This window comes from Rhamphochromis longiceps, linkage group LG3, assembly GCF_057381845.1.
Source record: "Rhamphochromis longiceps isolate RC_006_pf linkage group LG3, R_longiceps_female_GT1.1, whole genome shotgun sequence".
NCBI lineage: Eukaryota > Metazoa > Chordata > Actinopteri > Cichliformes > Cichlidae > Rhamphochromis > Rhamphochromis longiceps.
In genome coordinates, this window is record NC_140559.1 from 24922736 (window position 1) to 24934523 (window position 11788).

At 47.3% G+C, this 11788-nt stretch overlaps 1 protein-coding gene and 1 long non-coding RNA gene across 2 annotated transcripts; one reads left to right on the top strand and one right to left on the bottom strand.

Moving 5' to 3' along the window:
• Nucleotides 1–92: 92 nt before the first annotated feature.
• LOC146673625 (uncharacterized) lies at nt 93–8634 on the bottom strand. Its single transcript, XR_014908728.1, has 2 exons — nt 7707–8634; nt 93–443 (listed from the first exon to the last, which is right to left on the bottom strand). It is a non-coding gene; the product is annotated as an uncharacterized LOC146673625 (long non-coding RNA).
• An 882-nt stretch (nt 8635–9516) lies between these two features.
• On the top strand, nt 9517–11546 carry LOC146673626 (Fc receptor-like protein 5). Its single transcript, XM_085390741.1, has 5 exons — nt 9517–9715; nt 9928–9963; nt 10119–10379; nt 10459–10704; nt 10780–11546. The coding sequence occupies exons 1-5, from the start codon at nt 9685–9687 to the stop codon at nt 11016–11018; spliced, it is 813 nt and encodes a 270-aa protein (XP_085246867.1). The 5' UTR covers nt 9517–9684; the 3' UTR covers nt 11019–11546.
• Nucleotides 11547–11788: the final 242 nt, after the last annotated feature.

The following is an 11788-nucleotide window of genomic DNA, read 5'->3' on the forward strand; positions in this document are numbered from 1 at the left end:
ATGTTTTTGAACTGCTAATGTAACCCGTGTAATTGTTACGCCTGCTGTTCTGCGTTGTGTTTTGGTGTTGAAGCAAGAGGCAGGAGACAGTGTCGAATCTTTGGCTCTTTACTGCACATCTGCAACACAGAGATACATGTTCGATCCGTGCGTGTCACGCGACTGCCCGTAACCCTCTCCTCCGGCCATGCTGAAAGGAGCTGTGCCCTTAATGTACATTAATGTAACGAACCAAATACAACAAATTATTTCAAAACATTGACTTAAACTCTCAAAAAACAAAAAGCACAAAATAAACAATATGTCACTAAAAAACATCAAAACAACTTATAAGAACAATAAATGAAAGACTGCATCTCCAAAACATAAAAACATCTCCATACCTGCAACACAGAGATACATGTTCGATCCGTGCGTGTCACGCGACTGCCCGTAACCCTCTCCTGACGAAGAAAGAAAAGGTGCATGCTGTTACACAAAAGGAGAGACTGACGCGAGTAAACTCTCAAGCCGCTAGCGATACGGACTAGCTTAGCATGCTAGCATATTAGCCGAGTTCTCGGCTATAACTCATTATAATTGTGTATTAATGAACTCGTCCTCCACAAAACTTATCCCAAATGAGTCTCTTAACGATAAACAAAAACGCGGCGGTACGGTCGTATTCACACTGAAGCTTGGGATCCGAACAAACTTTGATTAACTGAGAGCAACGTGGCAGTGACTTACCTCCGGCCATGCTGAAAGGAGCTGTGACCGGGGCACACATGCACGCGCCTACGTCACCACGCAGCGCACACACGCACATGAACGCACACAGACCGAACACACAGATAGGAGAGTGAGATGCAAAAAAATGACATATTTATTCCAAAAAGGAAAGTATTTTGGGTGAAATTCACAAGTGTTTAACACATATGTTACATTCACCCCCCCTGAATTTCACCAAAATCACCACACATCTGAATGGTACTGCAGTACCAAGAGGCACAACGACGCTGAACTACCATCACCTCCGGAACAGGTAACCCAAGGATCTTATCCCATAGTTCAGTTAAAAACTATCCATAAATGGATTAAAAGAAGTTGGATAGGTTGATCAGGCCTCCAACCCTTTCAGAACACAAAGGTGCAGCCTACACCTCATCAAACGTGGTCCCATAAAAACGCCCAGGGTGGGTGTCATGATGCCTCAAGCAAGTACAACACATTCATAATACACAATGGGATGACCCAAAAAAAAACAGTCTATGTCAGAGGCCGAGCCTCCCGTGGCGGTAACAGGCCCCATGTAATAGGCTTCTGGACCATGTTTTCTATCAGCCTGTTGACTGACTTTACCACCCGACCTGCTCTGGTAACCACTCTGCTTCAAACATTGGCATGGTCAGAGTCATGTCTTGGCAAGTTGGATGGCTGCCCAGTATACGGCTGACCAGAGGTCTGATTGATGTCTGAACCAGAAACAGGAACAGTCTGCGGAACAACAGCGTCCCCATGACAGGCACCTGGAACAGAATCTGTGCCAGACTGTGTCGAATCAGAGGTAGCGGAACAGTCAACCGGAGTAGGAAGAGCAAAGTGCTGGGCCTGACCAGCAGGGCTTGCTGGAATGTCCGTTGTGCAAGTCTGAGAATCAGGTGGGGCATTGTCCACATCCGCACCATCACATGAACCATGCTGACGATCCGTGGACTGTGAGGCATGCTCTCCTGCCGCGGAATCCACATCCACTCCATGGCTCAAATCCGAAAGGACCCACAAAGAAGTCCTCGCTGCGGTAGACTCTGTCCCTAGACTGCCAGGGTCCTCCAGATCCCCATCAGCACTGAGATCCCCCTCACTGGAGAAAACGTCTAAGGACTGACTTCCCAACGAATCCTGGACAGGAAGGAAACTCACGTCCAACAGAAGGTTTCTGTGTACAACCTTACTCTGGCCTGAAGAGTCACTGATCCTGTAAATGTGGGTCCTGGGGTGCCTCTCCACAACAGTGTAAACCTGAGGCTCCCACTTGTCTGCAAGTTTCTTCCTGCCCCGCTCGCCTTTATTGGCAAGCAGGACGCGATCCCCAACGTTCAGAGACACACCTTTGATTTTCTTATTGTATTGACGAGCCTGATGCTCCTGCTCATTGCTGGTGTGCTCCTGGGCGATCCTGGCAGCCTCAGACAAGTACGACAGAAGAAGCTTGGAGTAGCCGTTAAAGTCCACCACAATGGGATCATGCAAAACAGACTTGAACATAACGTCGACCGGTAGTCGTGGGACACGGCCGAACATCAAATAGAATGGGGCATATCCAGTAGTCTCGTGAACAGTTGCATTATAAGCAAAGGTCAATGTCTGAATCTGCTGCGGCCATTCCTGTTTGGCTCTGAGAGGGAGAGCTCGCAGCATGTTGCCAAGTGTGCGGTTGAACCGCTCCGTGCCCCCATTCCCCATAGGGTGATAAGCTGTAGTGTGAGACTTGGCAACGCCCGAAATCTGCAGAAGCTCAGAAAATAGTTCACTCTCAAAGCTGGGACCTTGGTCTGAGTGAATACGCTCAGGGAAACCATATACACAAAAAACACAGTCCCACAACTTTCTGGCAACCTGCTTGGCAGTCTGATTCCTGCACGGGAAAGCAAAGGCCATTTTCGTGAAGTGGTCAGTTGCCACAAGCACATCCACAGAGCGCTTCTTTTTGTCCTCTGCTGACCAAAAGTCAATGCAGATGAGCTCCATGGGAACAGAGGTCTTAATGCTCTCTAATGGGGCTCGTGCTGCAGGCTCTGGAGTCTTGGCAAGTATGCACCTTCCACAGCACCGAACATGCTCCTTCACATCCCTCTCCATATTGGGCCAGAAAAAACGCTGCCTTGCTAGGTGGAGGGTGCGAACTTGACCCTGGTGCCCTGCCAAATCATGGACACCTTTCAAGGCCTGCACCCGTAAATTCACTGGCAACACCAACTGGAGTCTCTTTGTTTTGCTCACAGGGTCTCTCGTCTCCCTGTAGAGAATGCCATCTCGAACCTTGAGCCTCTCCCAGTGCTTCAATAGGGCCAGTGCCCTGGAATCCATATCATGTCTCTCACGCCTGGAAGGGCGCCTCCTGCGGGCTACAAGCGGCAGGACAGCGGAGATGATGGGATCCTGAAGTTGGTGGTCCTCCAGCTCATATAAGGTAAGTGATGGCAGTACATCATTGCCAACTGGCTGCAACTGCTGAACAAGGTGGAGAATGGAGGCAGCTCTATTCTCCGCAGCGGTTTCCCAGTAATCATGGTGAGCCAAGGTAGCCGTGACTTCCGACGAACTGTAGAAATCTTCTGAGGCCAGAGCTGGAACAGGTTGTTGGACAACCCGAATATTTTGGACACCAAACCTGAAAGCGTCCTGCACCTCATGAGCCGCCGCACCTTCTGCATTCCGCACCAAGTGCTCGTAGGGCTCTTGAAGCAAGCGCCCACCGATAGGTTGATAGGTGAAGGGGTCACGACTAAGTGCATCTGCTACAACATTCTTTCGACCTGGGATGTACCTCAAATCAAAGTTGTAGGATGACAGCTTGGCCACCCACCTTTGTTCATAAGCGTCCAGCTTGGGTTTGGTCAATACATGAACGAGCGGGTTGTTGTCAGTCCACACTGTGAACTTGTGCCCCATCAACCAGTGGCTGAACTTTTCAGAGATGCTCCACTTTAGGGCCATGAACTCAAGGCGATGGGCTGGGTATCTCTGCTGTGACCTGCTTAGCGCCTTGCTCGCGAAAGCAATAGGGCGTGCCTTATCCCCGTCGATAGGCAATTGTGACAGAACCGCTCCCAGTCCATCCAGAGAAGCATCCACAGACAAAATGAACGGTCGTGAAAAGTCAGGATGAGCCAACACGGCACAGTTAAGGAGGTCGTCCTTCAGTTTATGAAAGGCCTTGTCACATGCAGGGCTCCAATCTGCAGCAGTCAACTTTCTGAACATGCCAGCACCCCTCCCAGCGTGACTAGTCCGTCCCTTCCTCTTCTGACCAGCCGTCAGAGCAAACAGAGGCTTGGCAATGGCTGAGCAACCAGGGATGAAGCACTGATAGAAAAAGACCATTCCTAGAAAGGACTTAATCCTCTTCACAGAAGGAGTGCAACCATCCTTCTCCATTAGAGCCTCCCTTGGCATCTTGGAAACCACTTCCACCTTAGCTGGGTCCACAGCCACTCCGGTCTGGTCGATGACATGGCCCAGAAACCTGACTGACTTCCGCAGCAGATGACACTTCTTTGGACCCAACTTGAGATTGTTGTCTCTCAACCTTTGAAAAACAGCTCGGAGCCGGCACAGGGCTTCCTCTTCAGTGGGAGCAAAGACCAGGAGGTCATCCAAGTAGCAGAGCAGACTGGTGAAGTTGAGGTCACCAAAGATGTTCAGCATCATGCGCATGAATGAAGCTGGGCTATTGCAAAGCCCTTGTGGCATCCGGTTGTATTCGTAGAGGCCAACAGGCGTCGTGAAAGCGGTGTACTTCTTATCCTCCTCACACATTGGGATGTTGTAAAACCCAGAGGTTAAGTCCATCGTGCTGAAGAAGGCATTGCCCCCAAGCGCGGCAAGGCAATCCGCTTGGTGAGGGAGTGGATGCGCATCCTTAAGAGTCCGCGCATTCAACCACCTGAAGTCCGTACAAATCCGCAATCCGCCATCCTTTTTCCAGACCATGACGAGGGGGGATGCATACTCGCTGATGGATTTGCGAATAATCCCTTTCTCCTCCATGTCAGTGAGTACCTGCCTTAGTTGTTGGTAATGAGCAGGGGGTACTCTTCTGTAAGGCATACGGAATGGGCGTTCATCAGTCAGGTGGATCCGATGTACAAAGCGTCTAGCTTCGCCACAGTCAAGCGGGTGTCTAGAGAAGATGTCCTCATACTGCTCAATTAGCTCAACGAGCTCTCTCTTTGATTGTAAGCTGGCATGGCATGAGTCAATGTCAAGATCACCCAAACCTAGGGAGCACAACCTGTCATTCAAGTCGGCCTCAGTAGCAGCTGGCCCACTGGCTGGTACCTGGGCCATACTCGCCATCTTGCAGGAGTCCTGCTGGAAATCAAGGTCCTCCACCGCAAGGCAAGATGAAACAACAGCAACCCTCGAGTTGCGTTTCAAGGTCAGTGGTTTTGAGGAGAGATTGGTCATCTTCAATGGCACCCACCGATCACCCCACATGGATGTGATCACCCGGCCAACAAGAACGTCTCTCGGCCCAGACCCAGAGGTGCACGGTTCCACGATGATCGTGCTGCCTGGAGAGACTGGCACATTGCTGGGTAGCCTGCCCCATACCAGATGTTCACACCGTGGGAGTAGTGTCACAGCACGAGGCAGTTTCACAGTGCCAATTTTGTCGGGAACCTCCTCACCCCTCCATCTGGTGGTGCACGACATCATGTCCAAGAAGTGCTCATAGTCAAGAAGCGAGTGCTTGCTTCCCACAGACACAAGCTTCCAATAGTCATCAGAATGTTTCATAACTCGCATCAGGTACTTGAGAACGTTGGAGCCAATGATGAGCTCATCACGCTGGCCCGACACTACCAAAACTGGTACAATGCATTTCACACCGTGGACAGTAAGTGTCAAGTCATAAACGCACTTTGGGTGGGTCTGCTTCCCACCACAGCCAACCAGCACAATCCGTTCGGCCGACTGCGGTCCACTCACAAGAGCCCCAGCCTCTCTAAGTGACTTCTCGGCCTCTTCACTCATAGTGCAAGCCATAGACCCGGAATCCATCATGCCCCTCAAGTTAACCTTGTCATTCACTGCAACTTGGGTGTAGAACAATTCACTAAATGTGGGCACTACTGCTGGTCCCTGAACCACGACACGGTACCCCTCTGGCATTGTTGAACAGGTGTTGACATAAAGAATTTCGAGATCCGATTCATCATGATTGAGGGTATTAGGTTCTTCCCCCACACTGCCCCTCTCCAAATGTGGGTGATTCAGTTTTCCGAAGGCCAACCCTGCCTCGCGACAGCCCCGGCCTCCCGTCCCTCACGACGACTGTGACAGTCCTTTTTCCAATGACCAGGAGCAAAACATGCAAGACAGAGATTCTCTCTCCTGCAGTGCATGTGAGTGGAATGACCAGTGTTGCCACAGACCTGACAATTCTTCTTAAGAAAGGGCCCGCGGGTAAGACGCTGCGAAGGTGTAGATGCAGGGGCTGCAGTCTGCACATTCTGACATGCAATCACGCGATCCAAGAGGCTGATCAGAGCGCGCATGCCAGTCACATCAAAAGCTTGGGTGTCAGTCGAACCAAGCTCGCAACCAACTGACTGCTGACTAGGTTGAGTGGTCACAGTGTATGTTGGTGACTGTTGGAACTGAGGAGTAGGCGTAGGCACCGGACAAGAAGACACTGATGTCCCAGAAGGATAGGTCGTCGAAACATCAGCTAGAACAGGAGTGAAGCAAGTTGCTGTGGGCGAAAGCTGACAAGCGAGGTTTGAGGCTGCTGCTGTAGGCTGAGACTGCAAGGCGACACTGGCCTGACCAGGCTGTGGCGCCATCGCTTCTTGAGGCACAACAGAGCAGTTGTGGCTAACCTCTCTCCTCTGTGAGGTGTGGGAACTGCCCTGACTGCGTGCCCTGAGTTCACGCTGGAAGCTATCAATGCGTTCTTGAACCTCAGTGGTTGTCCACTCCTCAGCTGCTTTGATGCTGAGCCTGTTCGAGAGGATGGGGTCGGGGCAATACTTGATGAACATCATCGAGACCTCACGCCCTGGGTCCTCAACATTACGCCCCTGCCTACGCAAGCACTCGTCAGCAGCGTCAATAGCATTGTTTAGCCTTATCCAATATTCCATCACTCCCTCATGTTGTAATGGTTTGGTGTTATAGAAGTCAGCCATAGGCATAGAGGAGTAAGTCAATACGCTAAAGTGCTGTTTCAGAATGTCAAATATCAATTCAGGAACCTGGACATGGTCAAGTGAGGGGTTGTGACGTAGGGTGACCCTCACTACATCCTTAGCCTTCCCCATCAACCTAGCCAATATGTCACGTGATCGCTGGTCTGTTGGTGTGTTGCGTTTTACAAAGTACATTTCCATCATCTCGACCCATTCATGAATGGAAAATTTATCACTGCCATCACCCCTGAAAACTGGTGGCTCCTTGACGTCTGATTGCAAGACCAGTTTCACCCCAGACAAATTTAGCTCAGGGGGTCCCTGCTCAGCCTTAGAGCTTTCAGTAGGCATACTGCTCCCCTTATCACCTTGCAGCTGGGCTACGATGGACTGACCAATCTGATTGGCCAAGTCTGAGATGAGTGTACTCAACTCAGCGCTGCCAGCTGTCTGCGGGATCTAAATGTCACAGGGGAGAACCTGGAGACGAGTGGAACAAAACTTGGGAGCAAATGACACACCAACTTTAGGTGTCTGAGCCCCATCCCCAAGAAACCACCCTCGCCCCAAACCAACATTAGAGGAAACCTCCTCATCAGGAACACCAGTTGCCTCCGAACCAGATGCTGGCTCCATAATGATGAATAAAGCACAATCACAAGAAACAAAATTCCAAATAGTGCAACTGAACAAAAGCAAACACAGTATTCTTAACTAGCACTTAATGTTATTCAGGATGAGAATTGAGCAGATTAAATGTCCAAGCTCATTCAAAAAGTCCCGCACAAGTTAGGAAAAGCAACCAACTTGGAACGAGGGCAATCGCGAAGAGCTCCCCACGGTGATCGAGACGACGCCGATGCTTGATGAATCCAAAGGGTCACGGCACCAATGTAACCCGTGTAATTGTTACGCCTGCTGTTCTGCGTTGTGTTTTGGTGTTGAAGCAAGAGGCAGGAGACAGTGTCGAATCTTTGGCTCTTTACTGCACATCTGCAACACAGAGATACATGTTCGATCCGTGCGTGTCACGCGACTGCCCGTAACCCTCTCCTCCGGCCATGCTGAAAGGAGCTGTGCCCTTAATGTACATTAATGTAACGAACCAAATACAACAAATTATTTCAAAACATTGACTTAAACTCTCAAAAAACAAAAAGCACAAAATAAACAATATGTCACTAAAAAACATCAAAACAACTTATAAGAACAATAAATGAAAGACTGCATCTCCAAAACATAAAAACATCTCCATACCTGCAACACAGAGATACATGTTCGATCCGTGCGTGTCACGCGACTGCCCGTAACCCTCTCCTGACGAAGAAAGAAAAGGTGCATGCTGTTACACAAAAGGAGAGACTGACGCGAGTAAACTCTCAAGCCGCTAGCGATACGGACTAGCTTAGCATGCTAGCATATTAGCCGAGTTCTCGGCTATAACTCATTATAATTGTGTATTAATGAACTCGTCCTCCACAAAACTTATCCCAAATGAGTCTCTTAACGATAAACAAAAACGCGGCGGTACGGTCGTATTCACACTGAAGCTTGGGATCCGAACAAACTTTGATTAACTGAGAGCAACGTGGCAGTGACTTACCTCCGGCCATGCTGAAAGGAGCTGTGACCGGGGCACACATGCACGCGCCTACGTCACCACGCAGCGCACACACGCACATGAACGCACACAGACCGAACACACAGATAGGAGAGTGAGATGCAAAAAAATGACATATTTATTCCAAAAAGGAAAGTATTTTGGGTGAAATTCACAAGTGTTTAACACATATGTTACACTAACATTATTCAATTACTATTTTCTCTAATAGTTAAATAAGTTTGTTTTTGATTCTTGTCATTTGATAGTATTACATGCTACTCATTGATGATTGATCTCACATATACACTGATGTATAATGTAATAGCATTTTCTTTATATTGTAGAAGAATATGTAGAGAGAAGTTTATTTAAAGTGGGTTTGGGAAGCTTAGAATCACCACGCTCCAATAATCTAAAGTTCAGTTTCAGTTCACCTGCTTGATGTTTATGAAAGTTTAATGTCCTTTAACATTTTTGATCAGTTTGTGTTCAGTCTGTTCACTCACCTGCTGGAAATGTCTGCTAAACTACAATTAAACAAAAAAAAAAACCCCGTGTGATTCTCTGGTTGCACTCTCTGTCACAAATTACTCTAACGTTCATTAAGGCAGTATGAAACCAGCTGAACAGATTAAATGCTGTGCATGGAGACAGATTCACTTTACTATTAGCCTTACAGATTGTAATCAACAAAGCCGCGGAGCCTCAAAGGAGATACATAACCTGTTAGCGTAGTTTGCTGTTTCCTCTGTCCATCTGCAGATCAGCATGCTCCGTTTTGTTGGCTTCCTTTTTTGCTATTCCGAGATGGATGTTGTGCAAGCTGCTGGGTGAGTATGAAGGAATTCACCCTGCATCTTATAAGGAGGAAGTTTGGTTTCAACACTTCATGTTAGCATAATTTCCCCTCTGCTGTGGTTTTTAAGACCTTTAATGAGATCATAGTTTTCACTTCCTCCATCTGTGTTAGTTTGTGTGAAAACCTCATTTCAAGCTCATTTCGCTCCTTGAGGTTATAATAGTGTTTTTTGCTGTTCGCTCCCAGACTGTTGCCAGAACCTTTGAATCCATCCTGATATTTCTGTAGATAATAATCCCATTCGCTGCTCTATTGGTGTAGAGACACCAGATCATTCCAGTGGAAAGGGAAGGAGGAGGGTTAAACCTGACGCCAAACACAGAATGAAGCAAACTTGTCTGCAGCAGCTTTTCTGTAAGTAAAATTTGTAAATTATCAACTTGATTATTGAACGTAAGCAGTTAGTGCTTTTTCTTTGCTTTCAAGCAGGTGCAAACCACCTTGTACCCAGCAGAGGTGTTCTCGTTTTCTCATTTAAAATCTAAAACGATTCTCATGTTTGAATTATGTGTGAATGTTTTCTCTGGTTGTGAAAGACCAAAGTTTTTTTTTAAATTTCCCCTCAGGGCTGAACTCAGTACTGTGCTGCAGACTGACTCATGGTGCGTACATCTCGTAAGCCAAACGTGTCTTAGTTTCAATAGTCAACTTACCAAAAAATACCCTGTTTCAGTTTATTTGGAGTGAACAACCTAAAGCATGTCAGCATTTATTCTACACTAAACTAAACTGCAGCATCATGAATATTTCCTTCCAGCTCGTCTGACTGTGAGTCCCAGCAGCTCTCAGTTCTTTGAAGGAGACTTTGTGTCTCTGAGATGTGAGGAGGACGACAGCTCTGCTGGATGGACTCTGAGGAGAAACACAAACAGAGAAACCAGGACTGAGTGCAATGAATGGGGAAGATGGTCTGGTTCATCCTGTAGCTTCAGCTACATCTTAACACAGGACAGTGGAGTTTACTGGTGTGAGTCCAGAGAGGGTCCCATCAGTAACATGGTTAACCTGACAGTCACTGGTAAGCTGAGTGTGTGGAGTTAGTGTTGATGAAGCTGTGTGTAAATGGATGAAATGCTGTAGTTTGTCTCTGTGTTGAGGTGGATCAGTGATCCTGCAGAGTCCTGTCCTCCCTGTGATGGAGGGAGATGACGTCACTCTGCTCTGTAAAACAAAGACCACTCCCTCCAACCTCCCAGCTGCTTTCTATAAAGATGGCTCCCTCATCAGGAAGCAGCCTACAGGTCACATGACCATCCAGCATGTTTCCAGGTCTGATGAAGGCCTCTACAAGTGTGACATCAGCGGTCATGGAGAGTCTCCATCCAGCTGGATCACTGTCACAGGTGAGGAGCTTCACTCTGATTTCACCTCTTATTTCATCCACATATTCACCTGAACAGGTGGGATTCTCTCTGCAGGAAAACATACAACCACACCTCCACCCACCATGTCTACAACCTGGCTCCCTGCATTAACTCCCACCCCTGCTGCATCGCCTGACTCCTCTACCCTGCAACTAGTGATCAGACTGGCCCTCCATCTGCTGGTGTTCTTTCCATATTTCATCTCCACCCTCCTCCTTGTGTCTTTATATCAATGCAGAGCCACAGGTCTTGACTCAGCCCAACCTGCTGAACAGGGACTGGATGATAAGTAAGATGACATTATGGTTACTGAATAAACTAGTGACTCGTTCATCCTTGTGTTTTAACCTATTTACTGTTCTACAGTCTGTCTGTATCCACCTAATTTCATTTGAACATCCACTCTCAACAAATTAACAATAAAACAATAATCCGAGTACAGCATCAAATCAGTTAAACTTAAACTGCTTCTGATATGTTAAGCAGCAGAGAAGGTTCTTAATCCTTTTTGGCAACACCAAATGGTTTTTAGCTTTCAGTGGAGGCTACTGATACTTTTGGTTTGACTGTTTGTTTCTTTCACTAGTTTTGCATTTGATTAGGCTCATTGTCACTACTGGTGACATGAGTTGATACTTGGACCCTGCAGAGGTTGCACAGGTAGTCCTACTCCTCCAGGATGCCACATCGATGTGTGCCATTGAAGATTTATTTTCTAGCATAGTCTCAAGGGCTAATTCTTATAGCTCTTTTTTGTAACTTGAAAATAGGAAGAGTTTTTGTTTTATGTGCATTACCTCATATCTCTAGACAATAAGTCATATATGGAAGCAACAAAGAACAATAAAGTGTGTATAATGATTTCTTGTTCAAGACATGCTTTGTTTTATAGAGAATAGCAATGTTTTTTGACATTTTTGTTTTCACATGGTTTACATGAGACTTCCAGCTCAGCTTATCATCAATTATCACTTATTTTAAGGATTTACTAGTGAGAACATGCAACAGGTTTTCAGGCCTGGACAAGTTTGAAACTTTGGTTCTTCAACAATGGAAAATGGCT

Excerpts from the sequence above, each read along its gene's own strand:
- LOC146673626 (XM_085390741.1), top strand. The coding sequence starts at position 9,685 with ATGAAGCAAACTTGTCTGCAGCAGCTTTTCT. Across the intron at positions 9,716-9,927 it reads TTGTCTGCAGCAGCTTTTCT|GGCTGAACTCAGTACTGTGC; the intron begins GTAAGTAAAATT and ends ATTTCCCCTCAG. Across the intron at positions 9,964-10,118 it reads GTGCTGCAGACTGACTCATG|CTCGTCTGACTGTGAGTCCC; the intron begins GTGCGTACATCT and ends ATTTCCTTCCAG.